This window comes from Pipistrellus kuhlii, unplaced genomic scaffold (genome assembly GCF_014108245.1).
Source record: "Pipistrellus kuhlii isolate mPipKuh1 unplaced genomic scaffold, mPipKuh1.p scaffold_m20_p_24, whole genome shotgun sequence".
In the NCBI taxonomy this organism is placed as follows: domain Eukaryota; kingdom Metazoa; phylum Chordata; class Mammalia; order Chiroptera; family Vespertilionidae; genus Pipistrellus; species Pipistrellus kuhlii.
Genome location: NW_023425523.1, coordinates 10481672 through 10505928, shown reverse-complemented (window position 1 = coordinate 10505928; position 24257 = coordinate 10481672). Strand labels below are relative to the sequence as shown.

The following is a 24257-nucleotide window of genomic DNA, read 5'->3' as shown; positions in this document are numbered from 1 at the left end:
TGGGTATTTCAAACATTTAGAACTGAGACTCAATTTATATTTGTTTCCTTTTTATCACAATACAGTTTTAAAACCTCAAGAACACATTTGGAGAAAGAGAAGAAATCCACTTTTATAGTTATCTCAGACGTCTTCATTTCCTAGTATTAATAACCATCGGATAAACAGTTGTAGGCTGCTATTCGCTTTTGAACACCTACCTATATTTCCATGTGATCTTGTCAGAGACATTAGAGCAGCATGATTAGAAGGTGGGCTACCTGGTAGAATTGGGGTCCTTGTTAACTTAGGGGTGATGCTGAGTGACTCAGCCTCTCAGTGTCTGTCCCTTTGATGGGGGGTAATACCCCCCAAGGTGCTGGTGAGAATTAAAAAGTGAGAAGAAAACACACACTCCTCAGTGTGCCTACTTCGGCAAAGGAGCACCTCAGCAGCGTTGGTTTGCTCTGTGTGTGAGTGAGTGAGTGTGTGTGAGTGTGTGAGTGAGTGAGTGTGTGTGTGTGGGGGGTGTGGGGGTGTGTGGGGGTGTGTGGGTGTGTACACGCACTCTATGCTACTGTAAAAGAAGTAAAAAAGAGAGGCACGTGGTTAAGCTCATGGGGGTGGGTTCTTCCAGTCTAACTTGACTTCCTTGTGCTAACGCTCAGAATCACAATAAGGAAACTAACCCCCAAGATGAACTTCGCATGTAAGATCTTAGCCAGCTTCCTTCTGATTGTCATCCCTTCTACCAAAGGTAAGTTGGCAGTGGGTCTCCACTGCCACCATTCCAAGCCTCTTTAGAGGCTCTGAGGTGAGTGCAGAGTCCGAGAGGTTACAGCCAGCTGTGCCCGGCGGGGAGTCTCAAGGCCTCAGGAACTGTCTTGTTTTTTTATAGGTGTAGCTCATGAGGTCCTGGGAATCCTGCACCAAGACACCAACGTGGACATTATTGGTCATCCAAGGGAGGACATTATAGATGACAGAGTATGGAAAAAAGACAAAGCAAGGATTATACGATATACAAATGGAAAGCCCAATGAGGAAAAGGAAAGATACCAAGTGTTCAAAAATGGAACTCTGAAAATTAAACATCTGCAAAGAAATGATAGTGGTAGCTACGAGGTAAACCTATATAATTCAAAAGGACAGAACATCTTGACGCAAACATTTCATCTGAAGGTTCTAGGTAAGTCTTTGTTCCCTAAATTCTTCCATCTCAATATGAGTGCTCTTTAGTAAGTTGGGGCATAGCATTTACCCAATATCTCCTACCCCCGCCTCAGCCTTGGAGGAGCCCATGGGGAAACTGAGGCATCCCTCTTGCCTCAGGAGAGGCTCCGTGCTGTGGGAGATGGAATCCACGTGTGAAAAAACACAGCTGACACAAAGTCCGCCTGCCTGGAACTGGCTATCTCTCCAGTGGTTATGGGAACATGGGGCTGAGCAAAGAACCCGGATTAAGGCGGCATTAGTCAGGAGAAGGGAGCAGGCAGTGGCGAAAGAAAAGGGAGGCATTCCAGGTGGATGGTGAAGGGCAAGCTAGGTGGGAGCAGGGAAGGTGAGGCTCACTGGAGAGCAGTGGACCTTCCAACAAAGACAATTTCCAGCCAGGATGCCCTGAAGGAGTAGCTAGCTGTATGGCAGGAAAAGGCTGGGAAGGATGCATTTAAAGATGAAGAGCCCTGGTGACTGACCCACAGTCCTCATCAGAGTGGTCCAAGTGGGTTCTGCCGGCCTCCGTAGAAAACACAGGTGTGGCTCTGTGTGTCTGTGCATGGCTGGGAGGGCAGCGTGCACACTGAAGACGGTAGCAAGGAGACTGGCCACGGGGCTGCTGCTGTGTCCCGGGAAGGGGAGAGGGGCTGGGTTGTGATGCTTAACCCTGCCTGCATGTTAGGATCAACCGAGAGGCTATTAAAAGTTGCCAGTGCCCAGGTTCCATCCTGACAATTAAGTCAGAATATTTTAGCGTGGGACCTGGGCACCAGCAGGGTCCAAAGGTTGTCAGGTGATTGTGACTGGCAGTAAAGGCTGACGCCCTCTGGCCTGGACTAAAGGATGCCCATCAATGAGGAAGGGTGAGTCTATGGAGAGTCATCTGTGGAGAAAGCCTAGGCAGATGGCATGGGTGTGGGGCAGAGGGAAGAGAAAGTGAAATTTTCAATGACATGCAGTTGAATGTCCAGAAGCTGCTTGGAAGGGGGGGGTGGGGGGGTGGTGATACAAAGTGAAAAGAGGATCCTAGCTGGTTCAGCTCAGTGGATAGAGCATCGATCAGTGGCCGAAAGGTCTCAGGTTTGATTCCAGTCAAAGAGCATGTATTTCAGTTGCAGGTTGCTCCCCAGCCGTGGTCAGGGCTTGTGTGAGAGGCAACCAATTGATGTTTCTCTCTCTGTGTCTCTCCCCTCCCTTCTACTGACTTTAAAAATCAATGGGGAGGGGGGTTTGAGGAGGTGGGAGATAAAAAATCAATGGAAAAATATCCTCAGGATTAAAAACACACACAAAACATCAAAGTGAGAAGAGGAAGCTGCACTTGGCCTTGAGAGGTAGACAGGAACCTCAGCCCGAGCACAAGGCAACCACTCTGAGCAAATAACACTTCTGTGCTTCACACAGGAAATGTCACCTGGGGCAAGGCCCCTCCTCCTGCCCAGGGCCACCTTCCAGTCCTGTCCTCAGTGTGTGGCCTGGCAGCCACCCCTCTCCAACAATCCCAGACACTGTCCGCTCCCTGCACAAGACAGCTCCCCACAGCCTGGCCCTCAAATTTGAATGGAGAGAACATCCCAGAACTGGGGTGGACGTAGAATGGAGCCAGAAGGCGCCTCTGCGTATGGGGCCCTGGAAGCTCCAGATCTCAAGACTCTTGCTAGCATGGGCTCGGGGTCCTGCTTGGAACACGTGCCTCCCGCTCCTGTCTTCTTTAGTATGGCAGCCATCCCAGTGCCTGTCTGCTGGGTGTCCAGCGCTTTACTCTCATGACCTTATGTGAGGGTCCCAGCACTCCTGGGAGGCAGCTGTCACTACCCCCTTCTTTTCTATAAGGAAACAGAAGCGACCTGCCCGAAGTCTCAAGGTCTGCATGCTGCAAAGTCAGGACCAAGCCCAGGGCTTCTTTTCAACAAAGATGGTGACTTTTTTTTTTCTTTCTTTCCAAAAGCTTTATTGAGACACCATTGACATACCATAAAATTCACCCATTTAAAGTGTATAATTCAGTGGCGGTTAATATGCTCAGGGACTTGCAACCAACAACAAAATCAATTTTAAAACATCTGTAGTTTCCCCTTCCCCCCCCCCCCCCCAAATAAACCCTGCACTCCTTGGCCAAAAGATAGAGATCTTTCCATGACACAACAGCCACCCCTCTTCTCCCCCCCCCACCCCCCCAATCTGTGAGAGAGAGAGAGAGAGCGCATCACCATTCCTTGCCACACAGCCTTGAGTAAATTCTCTATCTGCTCTCAGTGTGCTTTTCATAATAATAACTGCCTGGGGTGTTCAGTGAGACATGGCTTCAATGACTGCACAGGTGCCTGCGGTGCCCGGGACACAGTGCCTGTTTGCCGAGTGCCCTCTCCATCTCATTGCTTCTTCATGCTTCTCCTGGCTACAGTCTTTTTTATTTTTATTTTTTAATATATTTTATTGACTCTTTGTACAGAGGGGAAGGGAGAGAGATAGAGTTAGAAACATCGATGAGAGAGAGTCATCGATCAGCTGCTTCTTGCACACCCCCTTACTGGGGATATGCTCGCAACCTAGGTACATGCCCTTGACCGGAATCGAACCCGGGACCTTTCAGTCCCCAAGCCGACGCTCTATCCATTGAGCCAAACCGGTTTCAGCCTGGCTACAGTCTTGGCACCCAAATCCCCTCAATGAGGGGGCCGCTGCCGCTGGTTGAGAAGACAGTGGGAAGCCTTTTAAAAGCAGATGTTAGTGGAGAAGCGGTTAGACTTAGAATTAAGGAGTCCTCACCTATGGGGTGAGCTCCCTTTGATCTGGCCATTCCTCTGTAGGAAGCCCTCTGACAGAGGATATATACAAAGATAGGACGTGGAGAATCTGCTGGTGGTCGTGTGGTTTATATTAGTGAAATACTGGGAAGGATTTTAAAGCCCCCAGCAGCTAGAGAATTATTCACCAAATGAAGAATACATCATTTACAAACAATGGTGGTGACATACTTGATATTCTTAAGGGAAAAAAATGTCATAAAAGATCAGTGAAGGAACAAAGGCAGACTACAAAATCACAGGATACAGTTTTCATTTTTAAAACATTATATGTGTATGGAATGCGTAGAAAACATCTGCTAAAGGTATACATCAAAGCATTAATAATTATTGGCTCCGAGTAGTGGAATTGCAAGTGACTTTTATTCTTGAAACTTTTAAAATCAATTTTTACCATGATGGGGTGTCAGTCTTATAAATAGAACAAAGAATATTTCCATTCTGAAAAAACAAGTAAATGCCTTGACTCCACCCCAGACTATGAACTAACCCTATCTTGTTGTTTGATGGCATTTCTGCATCCTCCTCTTTCTTGGTTGCATAGAATGCAAGGATGGGGGTGGGAAGCTTAATTCCTACATGCCTATATATTGAGACAGAAATGCAATTTGGTGGGAAAGTTCATTAATGAGGTATTGTAGGGGATCCTGGGAAAGTAAGCTATCCATCAGCATAATGAATGGAGAGACCCCGGGCAAGAAAGGTGGCAAGTCTGGGCCAGAGGGAAGTAGGAGAGAAAAAGCAGAAGAGGAGAAATCAGAGGTCTCACAGCTACAACTGGTGGGGTAGGGTTTGCCCCTGGCTCATGTGATGCCAAGGCCAGGTTCTTTGAGGATTCTCATGTCAGAAAAGCAAGGAATTCATGATTACGAATGGATCAACTACCACCAATAACATCAGTGCCTACACTTGGCCCAGGGCTTTGGCACATGCTGTCCCTGTCACAGCAGGTCGGGCCTGTCTTTCTCATCTTTCTCTTAGAGATGAGGTCCAACAGGCATTCACAATGCGGGGCCAGGCCGCTCTGGGCAAGAACCCACCCAATTGAACCTCTCAGAGCCTTGGGCATTTCATCTGCCACTAGGAAGGAAAACATCAACCTCTCTGTTTGCTAGGATTTAACGATATCATGTATGTTATCATGTATGTGAGAACTGTTTAAGGTATAAAACAGCACTTAAACATTTGATGTGATACATTTTTACTGGTTTAATGTACGTATGGTCTTTATCATAAATGCATTTTCTCTGAATGTGCTGTGTTGATTTAAAAAATTATTTATGAAAATAGTTGGGGGTCTTTGAAATTGCTCCTTGATCTCAAACTTACTCTATTCTCCCTCCTCCCGACCTATGCTTATCAATAAAAAGGTATATCATATCATAATCAGAAAGTTGACTCATATGAATGGGATTTTTCTTTTCTTTTCAGAGAAAGTCTCAAAACCTGTGATAAATTGGAATTGTATCAACACAACCATAACCTGTGAGGTAACACAAGGAACTGACCCTAAAATAACACTGTATGGACCTAGGATCAAAATCAAAGAAGGCCAGAAGGCCATCACGTATAAGTGGACGACTAAACCAAATGGACAATTCAACTGCACAGCAATTAACCGTGTCAGCAAGGAAACCAGCATGGCGGACATTGACTGTCCAGGTACTGTCAAACATCCCCAGTTCACTTCTCAAATACAGTCTGCCAGGCCCACTCCAGGGCCCTGGTGCCAGGCTGGGAGGCAGCTTTGATTCAGTATGAGAACTGAAAGCACACCCCTTCCCCCTAAAAACCTTCAAGGCAAGACTTAGAGGAAAGAGGAGGTGGCGTGCTATGGTTACCCACATGGCACCCTCCCACAAACGCCATACAACCTCAGGCAATTAAAAAGATCTTTTGGGAGAAAGAATGGCCAAACCAAAGACACAGAAGGAGTTGTAGAGGCTTTTTTTTAATGCAAATCTCCACTTCCCAGAGAGAAGAACTTACTTGCCCATGGTCCCTCGACTAGTCAGTAATCACAGTGGTGACTCCCCTTGTAATGACGGAGAAGAGAGCAGGAGAGATCCCCTTGGGGTGCGGGTCACGGCCAGCGCCCCCTATCAGTGGCTGCAGGAAAACACACGGAGCTAGGGGGCTGGGAGAAGGAGAGCTCGAGGCCGGGAGGACTAAGAGCGCAGTGAGAAAGTGCTCCTCCTACCTTAGGACAGACAGCCTGGCTTTGGCACCAGCACCCGGAAAAGGATCAGGTGTTTCCCCCTGAAAGGCCAAGGCAGAGAGGAGTGGAGAGAAGACTAACCGTGGGCTCAGGATAGGTGATTATGTACTTAAAACCAGAACATGGGAGGGCCTAGGGTCAAAGACTAGCAGCACCCCTACAATACCTCATTAATGAACTTTCCCACCAAATTGCATTTCTGTCTAAGAGTCTAAGCCCTTTCCTGGCAGCCCAGCCTGGCACTGCCCCCAGAAGTAAAGTTGGGGAGTCTGCTGTAGTGCTCAGCTCTGGGAGCCAGAGGGCTGTCCAAACATAGCGGGATGACCTTGACAGAGCTCCTTTCCTCTGGGCCACCGCCTCCTGGTCCGCAAGGAGAATGATCCCCTGATTCCCAAGAGTCTACTCATCTGAGACTCTGTGATTGCCTTCCCAGTGCGGTCTGGTGGACCCCCAGAAGGGAAACTGAACACAAAAGCGGTTATTTGGTCTGAAGTCCTGAGTTTATGCAGCGACTATGGCTGGCCAGTGACCCTAGGAAGCAGCCGTGGGCTGGTGCAAAGGCAGAAGTAAGGCTTTTTCACATATATTCTTTGAATTAGTTATATTTTGCTGCGTAACAAATTATCCCACATTGTGTGGCTCAACACAACAAGCAGCTATTATCGCAGAGGTGCTGTGAGTCATGAATCTGGGAGTGACTTGATGGTCCTGGCTCAGCACCCTTCATGAAGCTACAATCCAGATCCTGGCAGTATGCCATGTCAATCATGTCTAGGCTCTATGGAGGGGTCCATGTCCAAGATCACTCATGCGGGCCATTGGGCTGCCTCACGGTATGGCCGCCAACTTCCCTCTGAATAATCTAAGCAGGAGCAAGAACAAGGTCTCAAGACAAAAGTCAGGAACATTTGTTAACAATCTCAGCAGTGATAGGAAGCCCAGCACTTTGGCTGTATTCTAGCCGTCAGAAGCAACCAGTAAGCCCAGGCCACAGTCAATGGGAAGGGATGACACAGACGGGAATCCCGGGAGGCAGGATCTTGGGGCCATCTGTGAGTGTGCCCCAAACACAGGTAGACCAGCATCACTTCTTCCGTGTGTCTGCCTGTCATCACAGCACAGTGAAGCCAGCGGCCCCTCCTTGACTTTACAACCCCTTTTCCTTTTCGGGGGGCCTTTGCTTAGAGTTGCCAGATTTAGCAAAGAAGAAGACAGCATAAGTATGTTTCAAAATGTTGCACGGGACCTGTCAGTAGCTAAACTAAAAATTATTCATTGTTTAATTGAACTTTCACTGGGCATCCTGTATCTTATCTGACGACCTACTTCATGTCTTTTTAAACTACATTCCATCAGGATAAAATGTATGTGTATTAGGGATGGAGAGAGGGCCTAGGGTCAAAGACTAGAAACTTCATGCCCTGTACCCCTTACATATGGTGTAAAGACAGAAACTTCATGCTCCTTCTCTATGATGCAGAGCAGGAGCCGGACTGGGAAGAGCCACAAAAGAGATGGGAGGAATATCGGGGCTTGGGGGAAGAAAAGGGGAGACTGGGGAGGGGGGGTGCTTCTCTTGAAGGCCCTAAAAAGGATCAGGTGTTTCCCCCTGAAAGGCCAAGGCAGAAAGGAGTGGAGAGAAGACTAACCGTGGGCTCAGGATAGGTGGTTATGTACTTAAAACCAGAACACGGGAGGCAGGGCCCAGAACATACACTTCCGGGCACCTCTCTCCGAGGAGGGCAGGAAGGAGGGTGGCTGGCTTCAGACACCGTGAGCTCCCAGTTTTGGGGAGTCTGCTGTAGTGCTCAGCTCTGGGAGCCAGAGGTCTGTCCAAACATAGCGGGATGACCTTGACAGAGTTCCTTTCCTCTGAGACAAGCTGGAATGTCTCTCACGGACAGCACTGCCAGGTGCCCCAGAGGGCCATGCTGGACAAGCCTGGGGACTGACTTTATAATATCCCCAAGGGAAGGGTGTGACCGTCCGTGTGAGGACCGAGAGAAGGCGAGCTGGTGACTGCCTGGCTGAGTCCTGGCCTGTCCTGGCCCACCCGCCTCAGAACCTGGGAAGCTCTCTGCTCAGCCTGAGAGACTCCAAGCAGCCTCTGGCCCTGCCTCCCAGCCAGCCGATCCCAAAGAGCCACAGATACGTCCTCAGACCCGTTTCACAGCAGTTTAGAATCACGCCTGCTTTTCTAAAGGAAGCCCCTGCATCCTCAGACCAGAGGATGTGCAACTGGCAGGCAAAGAGATGGTCAGAGAGACTTGGACAAAGCGAGCAGGGACTAGCACACCACTGCAGCCTGTCGGTTAGGTTTCTGGGCCTCGGGCTAGCTCCTGGGCTCCGTGTGAAAGAGGATCTCCCTAGGAAAGTTTGGCTGGAGAAAGGTTTCTTTGTGATGCTGTGCTGAGCTCCAGTTTGTTCTCCAGATGTCTGAGTCCCCTGGCCCCTGGCCCCACGGCTGCCTCTCTAGCTGCCACTGACTCACAAAGGGCAGATGGCCCAGCAGCCCTACCGGGAGCAGCCCCCAGGACACAGAGCTTGGCTAAGAGCAGGACCTCCCTCTGTGCTGCGTTACAGTCTACAAAGCACATCCGCTCTCTGACTGACTCCCAGCAGCCTCCCTGTGATGAGTTTCATCATCTCCGTTTCACAAAGAAAGGCACAGGCTCAGAGAGGTGGAGTCACTGGCCAAAGGTCACACAGCACTTGCCTAGAGGAGCCTGGAACTCAAACCCTTTTCCCTAAACACTGAGTCATTGTTTTTCTCATTGCTTTACAGCTACTGAAGAGGGGCGGGAGCTGGAGATCAATCCCCCTGCTGCTGCTAACTCACTGTGTGCCAGGGTTTCTCTCCCAGGCCCGGGATGTCTGGGAGGAGGGCTGGCTGTGCGGTCAGGGGGCCGGGCTGGATAAGGAGAACATTTACCCTTAGTCTTTGGTCACTACCTGGCCAAGAGGGTGAGGGAAACAACTGGTATAGGAGGGCAGCCAGAGGTGAAGCTGTATAAATGGTGCAGAAACTCTGAGACAAGCAGCTGCTTAAAGGAGTCACTCAGGAAGCATTGTGTGGCCTTGGGCAACTCACCCGCCCTCTCTGGGCCTTGTCTGCAAACCTCGAGGTGATACCGCATCGTCTCTAACCTCCTTCTAGATCTGAACTTCTGCTATGGCCTCCTTCTGGGGGCCCTGGCGGTCCCCCGGCGCAGGAAGGATCAGGTGGTCCAGCCCAAGAGGGCACTTCCTCGGGGCGCCTTTGGGGACAGACACCCTCCGCCACCCTCCCTGAGCTTGGCCTCTGTGAGGCTGAGCAGTTGCGTTTTTTAAGCTCCATCATCTGCTTCACTCGGGAGGCAGGAGTCCCAGGCCTGAGCAGAGGTGGTCCCTCTGCTAACACGGCCCCACCATCCCCCCTTTCCTCCTGCAGAGAAAGGGCTGGATGTCCCCCTCATCATCGGCATTTGTGGCGGAGGCGTTTTCTTCTTACTCTTTGTGGCGCTCCTCATTCTCTTCATCAGCAAGAGGAGGAAACAGCACCGAAGGAAACACGGTGAGCCCCCTCTCCCGCCTCACTCCCCGCCCCTGCAGGCCTGGGCAAAATCCCCGTGGAAATGACTCGCGGGGAGGACACTTGCGCCTGGATCCGGCAGTTTCAGAATGTCAGGGCTGTAACCGGCGGTTACAGTTTGTTCCATTTGTGGTTAGCTTGACTTCTGAAAAACAATTCTCAGTGGCAACCGTGTGGGAGCTTACGAAGCTCAATCCGGGTTGGCCCCATTGTCGTCCACCTCCTGAGCCGACGCTGCGTAAGGCAGTGCGGACTTTACTATGTATTTATTTGTGTATGTATGTATGTATGTACGTATGTACATACGTATGCATTTTTTTCCATCATCTTTTGCCCCCTCTGTGTCCTCTTGCCCCTCCGCCCATCCCCCTCTTCCCCTGCAATCATCACCCTGCTGTCCCTGAGTGTGGTTATGCTTTGAATAAGCCACACACCTCTATGTGGGTAGGAGGGTTGGTTAGCTTCAAAACACATGCCTGTGGACACACACCTTGCCCAATCCTGCGGAGCACGGGTAAAACTTCAGGGCCTCCGGGAGCCGCAGGGACACCCTTGTTCTAAAACCAGGTGCTCACGCCTCCCTTTCCAATTGGCTGTTCAGAGGGAGGTGCTTGGCCCCTGGGTGTTTGTCCCTCAAATCAGGCCCGTCTGACAACCCACCGAGGTGAAGAAGGTGATGCTCAGCAGCGGGGAGCTGGCTCACAGAGCACGCAGGCCCCCGGAGGCAATGTGTCCAGATACAGCCACCACCCCCCTTCCCTGTGGGAATGCGTTCCGAGATGCCCAGTGGCGGCCGGGAACCACAGACAGTGCCAAAGCCTGCATACACAATGTTTTCCCTACAAATGCACACTGATAGTGAAGTTTCATTTATAACTTTAGGCACAGTAAGAGATGAACAATAGTGACTAATAATCAACTAGATGATAACAATACCTTGTATTAAAAGTTATGTGAACGGTTTTGTGGCCATTGTTAAATGGAATAATGGTGACTTGAACACACGCACTGAGGTGCCTCGACAGCCGATCTGATAACTAAATGGCTGCTAAGTGACTAACGGAGCATGCGCGGCGTAGATACATATACGAGTGGATACCCTGGGCAAAGAGATGATTCATATCCAGACAGAACAGAGCAAGATGTCATCGCTATTCAGAATAGCGTGCAATTTGAAATGTATGAATTGTTTCTTTCTGTAAATTTCCATTTAACATTTTTGCACTGCAGGTGACCACAGGTAAGTGAAACCGTGGATAACAGGGGGCTATAACGGCACAATGGGTGTCTCCACAGGTGCCGGGATGGGACTGTTGGGACCCCGTGCTGCAGGTGGGTCCAACAGGGGGCATCCAGCCATGGGCAGGCCCCTCAGATTCTGTGTAACCTCACATTCATTGTAGGACTGGGTCCCCTCACTCTTAGAATGGGCACTCCCACCACCCCCCAAGGAAGGACCTGGTGGCCTTGAGCTGCCGTCAGATTTGAGTGCCACTGACCTTCAGCCCTAAATCCTGCCATACCTCTGCCCCATGTTCCACCTCCATCCTTCCCACACTCTCCGCCCCAGCGGGAGAGAATCACCTGTGAGCCCCAGAGGCACCCACGACTTCCTCACCTCTGTGCCTTGCTCAGGCTGTTCTCTGCCCTTTCCTCCTGCAATGGCCTCTTCTCCATCACCTAATGCTCAGAGACCACTTATTCTCCCAGAGTGGACCTCCCACGCCACCCACAAGGCAATCCCTGCTTCCACCAGGCTGAAGTGACCAACAGAAGGACTGCCTCATCGTGACAAAATAGTGGCAGGCACTCATCTCTATAACCTATGCTTCATAGTTATGATCTTATTCAAATTTCCAAGTGGCCTTATTCACACGGATGAGGAAATTTAAGCTCAGTGAGGGTCAATGATTTGCCCCGAATCTGATAGCCAGCAGGCTGAGTCAGGACTAGGCGAGGCCAGCAAGGAGCTCAGGGTGCAACACTTAAAGAGACGCTCACCTTCGACCCTGCAACCCTGAGAGTGAGGGCCTGGGTGCCTTGCTGGTTTCACCCTCACTGCCCCAGCCAGGGGCTGAGTAACCAGGAGCTGCAATGAGGGAGAAGGACACCGAGCCTGGAGGAAGCCTGGGAGCAGACCCTGTGAGGATGGCTAGTTGGATGTGGGCATGCTGGGGCCCACAGCCCAGCGCTGGCCAGACAGGCTGCACAGAGCCACAGCTAGCCTAGTCTGTCCACGCCGGCCTGAGGTTTCCATCACTGGACCACCCCTCCTCCTCCTGGACAACGGGGGCTCTTGGTCTGCACCCCTGGGGGTCCTTCGTGGAGACTGGCATTGTGACCTGCAGTCCCACTTGACGTAGTTTCCTGAGCACAGTGCTTGTGTCTGGGCCACCACTGCCACTTAGCAATGGCACCTGCCACCTGGAGGAAAAGGAATACGTTTTCGAAGAACAAATAAACAGGACAGTGGTGAACAGACCAGTGAATGAATGGACAGGCCAAGCCTGCCCGCATTGGGGAAAACAAGGCTCCATTGTCCCACAGTGGGAAGTGGGTCAGAGGTCACAGTCCTCCGCTGTGCCTCCTGGGCACCACCTTGGGGCACCAGGAATGGCATAGAGGGTGTGTTTGCCCTTTCTGTGCCCTTTTCTCTGTGTGAGTGGAGCACACCGGCCTCTTACATGTACAAGCTACGTCGTGGCCTTAAGCCCTCACAGTGGACGCTGCCTGAGCCTGAAGTCGGCAGTGGAGGAAGCCTCTGGCCCAGCGTCATCACCCGAAGGTGCAGGGTGACACAGTCCAGGGGGCCTGGCTCAAAGCCCTCACCCCTGTAATGATGCGACCCCGGGGAGGAGGTCCTCCTGGCTCCTCCAGAGCGCTGCAAGGGTGGCCGTGGGCACGGGGACTCCACTCCTACTTTGCAGCCCAAAGGAGGTGGAGGGGCCAGGGCGAGGGGCCGAGGGGTGGGGTCCTCCAGATCGCCAGCGGCTGAGCATCTGCACCATTTTCTGTGTGATTTGAAAGCTGCTCAGGACAAACTGCGTTACTAGCAGTCGTGGGCCTGTGTTCCCGTTTGACAGGCCCCAGAGCAGAGAATCCCAGAGGGGTGGCCGGGGAGGAATTCTTGCCTCCCCAGGGTGCAGGAGGATGGGGCTTGCTTCTGAACTTCTGAGAACCTACCCTCCAGCCCTCACTAGAATGTGGGCTGCATTAGAGCCAGAGGAAAAGGCAGATCTAACAGAGAAACCCGGGGGAACAAAGGTCATTACTGATCTCCCCTCCGCCCACTCAGGGCCTATCTATGCGAGGGCTCTGACCACCAGGCGCTCAGCATCTGCTCCCAGGAGACCCAGGCACAAAGGCCCCCACCTGTCTCCTCGCCCCTGGCTTCCTGAGCTCTCAAAGGCCCAGGCTCTCATTCTGCCTTGCTGGTGGCAGATCTGTCTGCCCCACAAGTCTGGGAACACTTAGGGCAGGGGTGGGGGACATCCGGCCCCCGGGTCTTGTATGGTCTGGCCCTGCCAAGGCAATAGAGGTGAGTTAATGAAATGTTTGGCCAGATATAGCAGAATAATTTTTAAAAATATATTACAGATATCTCCCATTTCTTCCTTCTCTCCCCCCTCCTTCCAACCCCCCTCCCCAGGCTTTCACTACTTTATTGCCCGTGTCCGGGGGCTATGCATATGAGTATGTATTTTCTTTGGCTTATCTCTTCTCATCCCCTAATCCCACACTGAGGTATGCCAGCCTGCTCCATGCTTTCATGCTTTGGGTCTTATTTTGTTGGTCAATTCATTTTGTTCATCAGATTCCACGAATAAGTGAGATCATGTGACACTTGTCTTTCTCAGTCTGGCTTGTTTCACTTAGCATCAGATTTTCCAGGTCCGTCCAAAGCAGGCTTGATTATTTTGTATGGCCTGCGAACAGGGCTCTAAATATCCAAACGGCCTTTGGCCGAGAAAAGGTTCCCCGCCCCTGCCTCCTCACCACCCCCCTAGAGCAGCTGGCAGACCCCGTGTGCAGAGAAGGGCCACTCGGTAAAGAGCCGCATCCATCAGACCTTGCAGAGGTGAGCTCGGACGTTTACAGGTTTTGTTGTTGCAGATGAGAAACTGGAACTCAGAGCACACAGAAACACCTCTGAGGAAAGGAGCCGGAGGCCCCAACAGCATCCAGCCTCAGCTCCTCCCCCTGCAGCCGCATCCCAAGCTCCTCCTCCGCCTGGTCATCGTCCCCCGGCTCACGGTCCTCGCCCCCCGCCTCCTGGCCACCGTGCCCAGCACCAGCCCCAGAAGAGGCCTCTTCCTCCCCCAGGCGCCCATGTCTACCAGCAGAAAGGACCTCCTCTCCCCACGCCGCGGGTTCAACCGAAACCTCCCCGTGGGCCCAGAGAGAACGCCAAACTGTCCTCTGGCAGGGCTGACCACGTCCTTTGATTCAGAGGTAGAAACTGTCCCTTCCTGTCCTGGAGCCTGCACTTCTGCCGGCTGCGTCCTCACTTCCCGGGCTCCTGGCCCAGAGCCACACCTGCACACCCCTCAGCCACACAGTCTCACATCTGGAGTCACTGGCCTCCTCCTCAAGTGCCATCGCACCAAGAAGAGAGAGACAATGAAGTGCAATCATTAGGATGAGGGGTGACCGAGCACGAAACCTAGAGCGCTCGGCGCCTCCCGGAGCGACATCCAGCAGCCACTGTGCCCGGGTCTCCTTACCAGCCACCTGCCTGTTGCAGGGACTCTGGGTTTCTGATGTGCCCGGGGGACACTTGCCTACCATCTCCCAGTAGATGTGAAATAAAAGGTCTGACTGGATCCCAGTGCCTACTGATTATAGAAAGCAACCCAGCAGCGCCCGGCCAGTATGGCTCAGTCGGTAGTGTCATCCCATGCACCAGGAGGTCTCACAGTTTGATTCCTGGTCAGGGCACGTGCCCGGGTTGCAGGCTCAATCCCCAGTAAGGGGTGAGCAGGAAACAGCTGATTAATGTTTCTCTATCATTGATGTATTTCATCTCTCTGCCTCTCCCTCCCTCTCTCTAAAATCTATAAACTTAAAAAAAATAAAACCAAATAAAGGAACCCAGCATCAAGCTGCGGCATCAGAAAGAGTCTGGCTGGCATGGCAGCGGGACCACATTTGGTCACCCCAATTCGCCTGGGTCCCCGCCCCCACCAGAGCATCAGCATGTTCCCCGGGGCTCAACTGCAAAGCCAACCTGATAACCTGACAGCCTGCTTGCAGATTCACTTAGTGAATTGAATCCTTTCCACACAAATGTCTACAAGAGGCACCAGAAAACGTAATTCTTTGGGTACCACTCCCTTCAGACATGGTCATGACGATCTATAGCAGTGGTTCCCAATGTGGGGCATTCCCCCCACCCCCACAGAGGGGGCAATTTGATTTTTAAGGGGGGCAATTCAAGACGAGTTATTAACAGTGATTTTTTTTTGTATTTCTTATGGTTCTAGGGGCCTCATATACTGTATATAAATATATATTGTGACAACATATTCATGCATCTCACTTCTCTATTATATGTTTTGAAACTTGATTTGTTATTTTTTTCGTATCACTTCATATTATTATTTAACAGTTTCTTAGTGATTTCTTCCTCAGGACTTCAACTGTCCTTTCGTTCTTTTATTTTTCTCTGCCATGAGTGCCATGTTCTTTGGAAGCTTCTTTAGACCAAGTTCATGGCCTTTTAGGCTTCCTCCATGTGACTAAAAGTTCATTTTTTTAATAATAAGAATTATATATTACGGGGGGGGGGGGCCAATCAGGATTTCAGAGATGCTTAGGTGGGGTGTGGCCCCAAAAAGGTGGAAACCACTGATCTACAGAGTCATCCTGGACAACCCATGGATACTGGAGGGGCCGCAAGCCAATCAGATGACATGCAAAAGGCAGGCTCAGGGAAAACCTGGTTGAATCAAACCCCAAGTGTCTTCACTGACCACTGCTTACAGGTCAGACCCCATCCCCAGCTAGAGTCATGCTAGCTGGACTTCGGGGGAAGTGGGGAGAACAAAACAGCTTTTCGTTAGGGTTCTTCAACACTAGGCGGTGAGAAGATACGCGATATGAAATGTCGGTGCCATGGCTGTGGTTCCGTCCGCAGCCTCCGTCCGCTGCCTTGGCCTGGCCCCTCTAACACTTGGTGAATCTTATCAGGCTCTGACAGGAAGCTCTGAGGTCTAAACCACAAAGTCTGTGTGCCTGGCTTCCTGTGACAGCTTCACTGAGGGCTGAACTGCTTATTCCTTAGCACCCAGAGTCAATTACCAAGGATAATGCTGTCTGGACGAAACTCCACAGCCTCCTGAAATTCATGCAGGAAATTCAGCCAAGTAATGGTCATCACAGGATCTACCTTCAGTAGGAGAGACGGGGGTCTGAGCACTGCCCCTTCCTCCTTCCTTATTTCAGTCCTGAGCCATTCCATCAGGCCTCCTGCCAGAATGACCTCCATCCCAGCCCTTCCAGGAGCCATCCCTGGCCTGGTGCTGGGCTTTTCCTTTGAAATTCTAAAGTGTTACACATGATGCAGATCACGTGCTGCCTGTAAGTATTCAATCTTTTGTTATTCCTTCACTCAACAAACACTTATTGAACTTCCACTGCATCCCAGGCTCTGCACTAGGTACCAGGAGCACAGGGGTGTACAACTGACTGTATCTTTGCTTTCATGGATCACACAACCTAGTTGGGGGAAGGGCGGACAACTTCCAGAATAAATGTAACGGCGTGATGAGTATAGGTCGAGGCAAGCACAGGCGCCCAGAGGGAAGATGTGGACTGCAGGTTAGGAGGTGGGGCCGGGGTGACACAGAAGGCTTCCCGAAGGAGGCGGCGTTTGAGTTAAGTTGTAAGAGATGAGTAACATGGGGAAACAGAGGTGCGGAATTACCATGTGGCCCTCCACAGCATGAGCAAAACTCACGTCAGCTACCTGCTCGTCCATCTTGCTGTTCCTTTACTACTGTGTTTCATCACTTTGAAGATGCCATTGATTTTAAGTGGCATCATCATTCTACATGCCATAAAAAGAAAACCTCTCAACTGTCTTATAACAAAGCTAAGATACACCTCTTTTCTGTGATGTTAAAATGTGAAAAGATGTGCTTTTTTATTTTATTTATTTATTTTTATTTTATTATTCTTTTTTTTTTAATCCTTACCCAAGGATATTTTTTCCATTGACTTCTAGAGAGACTGGAGGGAGTGGCGGGGGGGATGGCTCGCACGGGGGGAGACACACACACACACACACACATTGATTGGTTGCTTCCCACTCCTCTGAGGCTGGGGAAATGGCAACTGAGGTATGAGCCCTTGAACAGAACCTGAGACCCTGATCTGCAGGCCGATGCACTAACCACTGAGAAAACCAGCCAGTGTTTTGTTTTTGTTTTTGTTTTTTTGTAACCCACACCCAACAACATGTTTATTTATTTGAGAGAGAGGAAGGGATAAGAGAAAGAGAAATAGCAATGTGTGAGAGAAGCAGATTGGTTGCCTTCCTGACGGAGATCAAACCCACAACCTAGTAAGTGCCCTGACCAGGAATCAAACTTGCGACCTGTCAGTGTGCCGGTCAACACTCCAACCAACTAAGCCACAGGGACAAGGGTAAGATGTGCATTTCAGAACTGATGAAATGCATAGTTAATAAGCCTCTGGAGAACAAAGACCATAGCGCTTTACAGAAATACCACTAGCTAACTGACACAATGGGTGCGCACAGCCCGTATGAAAGAAAGGGAAGGGAACACACGTGGCATTTATGTATTTTAGACACACTCCCTGCACCGCTGGAATCTCCACCATGAGGCTGAAAACAGGGGCCTTGCTCAGGATCTTTGCTGCCTTTATCCACCTATCTGACCTTGTGTGACCCACCACTGACCTTGTCCCCAGAGCATGGACTTCCTGAGAAGTGGTCAGACCAGCTGCATTGGGAAAAAAAAATAGCAAGAATTTAGTAGGTGAGTTTGGGCACTTTTAACAGCCTCTGTACGTGATTCTGACAGGCATTCAAGGGGAAACCACAGGCCAACTGGTCTTCAAGTGATTAACCATCAGTAATAGGTCAAATCTGAAGATGTTCTAGATCAGTGGTCGGCAAACTGTGGCTCGAGAGCCACGGTTTGCCAGTCTGTTGACTAATGAGTTTGCCGACCACTGTTCTAGATAAAATGGTATTGCAAGAAAAACAGTGATAGCACAGTTAAGAAATTTGCTGGCAACTGAGAACACAAGGGAGTCAGCTAGGTTGGAAAGAGCATCCAGGTAATCTGAGGGACTGGAACATCCTAGGGTGTCATATAAAGGCAGAAAATTCTGGATTTCTGACAGCCTCTCTGCCCTCCACCAAGAGCAATCTGAGCCTAGCAACTGGGTCAGTCCAGCTCCAGGGGCCTGGGCTGTTGACTGGCAATTTTATCTCACTCCTCCTCCTCCTTCTCCTCCTCCTTCTCCTCCTCCTCCTCCTCCTCCTTCTCCTCCTCCTCCTCCTCCTCCTCCTCCTCCTCCTCCTCCTCCTCCTCCTCCTCGATGAGGTCTCTAACGGGCTCCTCAAGGCTCCTCCCTACTCGCCAGGCTGCAGCCACGTGGTTCCTTGGGGCCACTGCCCACAGGGTCTCCCTCCCAGAGCCACTGCCCACACTTCCCACGTGTCCACACTCTTCTTTCAGGACTCAGGGGCCTTGCCTGACTCCTGAGCTGTGCTGTGGCATGAGCCATCTCGCTCTGCCTCGCTGTGGTCATTTTGTCCAGAGCAGGAGGAGGCCCACAGCACTACAGCCAGAGGTTCTCACTCTATCTCACTGGTTATACAAGCTCGAGACACTTACTCAGCCTCTGAACAATGGTTTCCTCATGTGTGAAATGGAGATAACACCTCACAGGGTTCGAGTGCAGATAAACTGGAAATACTCTATGAAAATGTAGGTGTGGTATCTTGATGGACAGGAGACAACTGATAACTGTGAACTTTCCTTCTGGCTTGAAATCTGAGAAAGAACACCCTGGTTAGCAGACATAAATGACCCAGTTATTGGAAAGAGGCACAGCCCGTTAAAATTCGTAAGTACTCTGTAAGGGGAATAGTGTGCTAGGAGTTTGAGTCACCTTAGTTTTCTAACATTGGCCACAGTGGACAGATGGACAAAACCCTATATACCAGGTGCACTAAAAGCTAAACAACAGACCCTTGAGACCACTGCACAGAGCTTGGATTGGGCCACTAGCCCGCTGTCCCCGTAAAGGAGGGTCACTCTGACAACACGTCTGTCTGGCCACCACGCTACAAGACGGCCTGGTGATTTAGTCACAGCAATAGGGAGCGGGGAACATTCTGGTCTTTCTAAAATCCTACCAGTCCACGTGAGACCTGCCGACTGGTCAGGGCTGGCATAGGGGAGGTGCTTACAATGAATGTTTGGAGGGCAACCAACTTTCTTGGTTTCAAGCAAACCGTCAAGCAGTCCTGGAGGCCCCAAATGAATTGGTGCAGCCGAGCGCAGCCACTGTGGGAGCTGTGGTCTGGGAGGGGGCAGGGCGGGGTACCCGTAAGGCAGGGGAATTTCTAGTTGAGGATAACAGCTTAACTCATGTGTTAGCCTTTACCACCTTACTCCCCCCCCCCCCAAAAAAAAGCATAACATTAACTTGAACAAAAATAAAAGACACAAACCACAGATAGGGACAAAGAGAATAGGGAAAAAAAACAACACCCACACAACAGTAGCACAACGCGGGATCTTGAAAAAGCAGAGTGAAGGGTGGTGACTGACTAAGAGAACTTCAAAGGCTGAATCAATCAGAAGGCAGCAGAGGAGAAAGCCATGGTGCAAACTGATTTACTGTATGACATCCTCCAAAGGCAGAGGCATCTCCAGAAGTAGGTGACGATGGTGCTGAAACAGGAAGACTGCCTCGAGATCTGCAGAAGGAGCAGTTAGATCCCAGGTTCTGTCCCCTGCACCGTGCAGGTCGGTGACCAGCCAGGAAAGGCCAGCAGGTTAATTCTCTGCAGGGTTTCTGGATTGGGGATGCCCCACACAGATGATAGAAGGAGACTCCACTAAAAACCGAGAAATTAAATAAAAATGTTCTTCTGAATGTTGGGACTGATCTCCGACTCCACCCAGCTTGCAGAAAGCAGAGAGAATATTCATGTTATTTTTCGGGCAGGATATTAGAAAACACTTATCAGTTTGAAAAAACCTTACCCACTCAAGGAAAAAGTCCTAATCACACTGACGTTTAGAGTTTCCCAATAAAACCACCAAGCTAGCACTATATCTAGAGAAAAAACTAGAGTGGATAACCCCATCCTACCCACACACAGATTTCAATCTTTACTGTTTCCCTCTAAAATATGAGCAAACAAGGATCTCCATGGAAACAAGGAAAGCCTCTAACATGAAAGAAAAGTGTTCAAACAAGTAAACAGAAACATTACGGGCAAGAGAAAAAAAAAACTTAAAGACACATTACCCTTAATGTGCTCAAGAGATGAGAAAATACTGCATCCATGAAGGAACAGGGCGCTATGAAAAAGGCATATTCAAGAACAAAGAGTGTTTTGGGGAAATACAAATGTAAGAGCAAAAATTGGAAAACTCAACAGAAGGGCTAGAAGATGATGATGGGAATTTGTCTCAGGGTGTAGAGGAGAAGGGGAGGAAGAAAAATGGTAATAAAAATATTTTAAAATTAGAGAACAGGTCTAGTAGGTCCAAAACCTAAATAATGGGTATTCCAGAAAGTGAATGGTGGAAGCACAGGGAGTTTGTGGTCCATGAAATCATTCCAGAACAGTTCCCAAATGGAAGAATAAAGATGTATCATGATAAAAAAAAAAAAAAAAAGTGTATCCACAAAAAGATATATCATTGTAAAACTTCAGGGCACTGGGACAAAAAAAAAAAAAAAAAAAAAAAAAAGGCTGGTTGGAAAAGGAAGAGAGAGAACATTAAGGATCAGGAATTAGAAAGGATTAGAAGGACACTGGATTACTCCACTCTACAGGAAGCTAGAAGATAACAGCAATACCTTTGAGTTCTAAGGAATTTCCAGCCTCATATTCTCAGGCAACTATTAAGTAGGTGTGAGGGTAGAATAAAGGCATTTTCAGACATGTGTACAGCTTTAAAAAGATTTACTTCTAATTTATTACCCTTTTCAGGAAGCTACTACAGGGCTGCACCTGGCCAGAACCCTAATATATATATATATATAAGAGCTAGGTGGCATCACGACTGAACAGGCGACCCGTCACGGTAAAGTGCACGAAGCACCTCTGGGTCCCGCTTTCCCCAGCCCCTGAGCTGCTCACCATGAGGAGGTGCTGGCAACAGGGCGGGACTGGGGACTGTTGAGAGGGGGTGGTGGGCTGCTTCGTGGGGTGGCCGTGAGCTTAGTGGAGCAGTCACTCTGGCAGCAGTGAGTTTTGCAAAGCAGTCGTGGGGCGAGGAAGTTTGGAGGAGCAGTTGCGGGATCAGGGAGCCTCATGGAGCAGTGGTGGGGGGAGGGGTAGGGGGGGCGAGCTTTGTGGGGGCGGCAGCAAGCTTCGTGAAGCAGTCGAGGGGCCGGGGGTGCCTTGCAGAGCAGTCAAGGGGCCACAAGCATAGCGGAGCGCCCCAGGGCGGGGAGCTTCACATGGTGTCTCAGGGCAGCAGAGGCCATGTGACCGGAGGCCAGGCCAGGCCTAGGGACCCTCACGATTTGGTGTGCACTGGGCCTCTAGTAAAGGTATAAACCAAGAGAAAGCATTAAAACATTGACAGCAAGTGCTAAGGTAAAATGAGGTCATAAGGGTGGGGCCTTACTCCCAACTGGAACAGGAAAAGGGACCCAGAGAGAATTCTTTCAGAAAATGAAACTGATCAATCTGGTGTATTTAAGCATATTAAGGAAAGATTTATATACCAGAGGGAGAGTTTGGAAATAAATTACTTATAAGTACAGAGACCATTACTCAACAAACAAAAGACAATAATTAATTGTAGGAAAAATAATAACTTGTACAGAAAAACAAATCATTGTACATCATGCCACTTAGCAGTTACATACTCATTAATAATATAAACACTGTATTGATCTATCCAAAATTTAAGATTATTTATTGGGAGGATTAGGAGTGGGGAATCTATACATAGTGCCTAAAGTGGGGGGAAAAAAATCAAGAAGTAACTATATAACCATGTAATGTAGATACAGAGATGTAAATACCAAACTAATTGGTTTAAAAATTTGAGGGTGGTTCTCTCTGGAGAATGGGAAATGTTGTAGAGGGAAGATCAGAAGGCGATTATTAATATTATTGTTTTTGTAACAAGCCTTGTGGAAGTACCTGATTCCTTATTTAAAAATATATATATTTATTTTTTACAGAGTGGAATAGAGAGTTAGAAACATTGATCAGCTGCCTCTTGCACACCCCCTACTGGGATGTGCCTGCAACCAAGGTACATACCCTTGACTGGAATCGAACCCGGGACCTTTGAGTCCGCAGGCCAACGTTCTATCCATTGAGCCAAACTGGTTAGGGCAGTACTTGATTCTTTAAACTAGTGGTCGCCAACCGGTGGTCCGTAGGGTTGGCGACCGCTGCTTTAAACTATATGCATATTAAAACTTGATAAAAATTAAATCTACCAAAGATGAGAAAAAGGACAAGGCAGCTTTCTTTTAAGCACAGAAAGATGATAGAATATGTAAACTGGAACCAAGCGGCCCTCAAGCTGGGAAAGTTGGACTCTATGAGAAGAGGCATGATTGAGTGGGGCTTGACCTATGACTGTCTCAAAAAATGACACAGGATCCCAGAAGTCAACTGCAGGATACCACACCCTGAATCAGTAGTATCACGAGCGAGGTGTTACAAGAGTATAAAGTGGGAGAATTATGGTTGGCAACAGGGATATGGTTTTCAGATAAGCCAAGCGAAGGTGATAAGACCTGGTTCCCTTTCATCTATTTGATTCCTCCTTTGTGCTTTCTGCTGGTGATTTCATAATTTAAAATGGTCCCTAAGCTCAGTGTTGGTATTGTAAGTCCATTAAAGCTGCTGCAACACGATACCACAGACTGGGTGGCTTGAAGAACGGGTAGTGGAAATCCAAGATCTAGGTACCAGCCGGTCTGAGTTCTGGTTAGAGGTCTTTCTTCCTGGCTTGCAGCTGACTGCCTCCTCATTGTGTCCTCACCTGGCCTTTTCCCTGCTATCTGTGTCCGCACTCCTGCTGTCTCTTCTCCTTAGAAGGCCACCAGTCCCAGTGAATTAAAGCCCCGCCCTTATGACCTCATTCACCATCAATTGCCTCTTGAAAGGCCCTGTCTTCAAGACATTCACACTGGTGACTAGAGCTTCAACATACAAATTTTGGGTGGATGCAACTTGTCCATAATGGTGTTCAAGTGCCATCCAGCATTTCTAAAGGGAGGAAGTTCTGATGTACCATAATGCAGAAAATACATGTGTTAGATGAGCTTCACTGAGGCATGAGTTATAGTGCTGTTGGCCATGAATTCAATGTTCATGCATTAGCAATATGTCTTTAAACAGCAATACACATAAGTCAATGTTGAAAACAAAACAAAGGATAATATTTAAAAAGATGGGAAAAGAATAAGCAAAGAAACAAAAAGAAAAACGTAATAATATAGGTAGAACAGAAATCAATAAAAAAGCAAATAACAAAAGAAGATTAATAAAACCATAAACTAGTTTTAGAAAGATTAATATATAAACCTGTGACAAGACTACTTCACATAAAAAAGGAGAGCTAGAAGATGCCAATAAGAAAATAATGCAGAATGCAAAAGAGAAAATAACTACAAATACCTCAGAGATTTACAAATCAATAAAAGAGTAGTATGAACAACTAACTATACACTAGTACATTTTTAAGACTACGGAAACTTGATATAGTTCTTGAAAAATGAAAAAGGCATAATTGGCAGAAGGAGAAATACAAAACTAAAGTAAATTATCAGATGTTGAAGAACTTGATATGATAATCAGAGAGCTCCCTTAAAAAAATCTTCAGGCGCCGAAACCAGTTTGGCTCAGTGGATAGAGCGTTGGTCTGCGGTCTGAAGGGTTCCAGGTTCGATTCCGGTCAAGGGCATGTATGTACCTGGGTTGTGGGCACATCCCCAGTGCAGGGTATGGAGGAGGCAGTTGATCAATGTTTCTCTCTCATTGATGTTTCTAACTTTCTATCCCTCTCCCTTCCTCTCGGTAAAAATCAATAAAAAATATTTTTTAAAAGTTATGCAAATGTGACATTATTAAATTAAAAAAGGGTCACTTGAACATAAGCACTAAAATACCAAGATAGTCAATGATACTAAATAACTAACAGGCAGGTAACAGGCACAGTGTGGATTACTCTGGGCAAAGGGATGATTCATGTCCTTGGGAGGATGGTGTGGG

General features: G+C 49.0%; 1 protein-coding gene across 1 annotated transcript; it reads left to right on the top strand.

Annotated features, from left to right (window-relative positions):
• Window positions 1–605: 605 nt before the first annotated feature.
• CD2 (CD2 molecule) lies at window positions 606–14268 on the top strand. The gene is made up of 5 exons (XM_036453104.2): window positions 606–751; window positions 884–1168; window positions 5436–5666; window positions 9653–9775; window positions 13907–14268. The coding sequence occupies exons 1-5, from the start codon at window positions 676–678 to the stop codon at window positions 14236–14238; spliced, it is 1047 nt and encodes a 348-aa protein (XP_036308997.1). The 5' UTR covers window positions 606–675; the 3' UTR covers window positions 14239–14268.
• The last annotated feature ends 9989 nt before the right edge of the window (window positions 14269–24257 follow it).

What these genes read in the sequence shown, in the direction of transcription:
- CD2 (XM_036453104.2), top strand. Translation starts at nt 676, where the DNA reads ATGAACTTCGCATGTAAGATCTTAGCCAGCTTCCTTCTGATTGTCATC. An exon ending in CAAAGGTAAGTTGGCAGTGG is followed by an intron (nt 752 to 883) that starts GTCTCCACTGCC and finishes TTATAGGTGTAG; the next exon opens with CTCATGAGGTCCTGGGAATC. An exon ending in ATTTCATCTGAAGGTTCTAG is followed by an intron (nt 1,169 to 5,435) that starts GTAAGTCTTTGT and finishes TTTTCTTTTCAG; the next exon opens with AGAAAGTCTCAAAACCTGTG.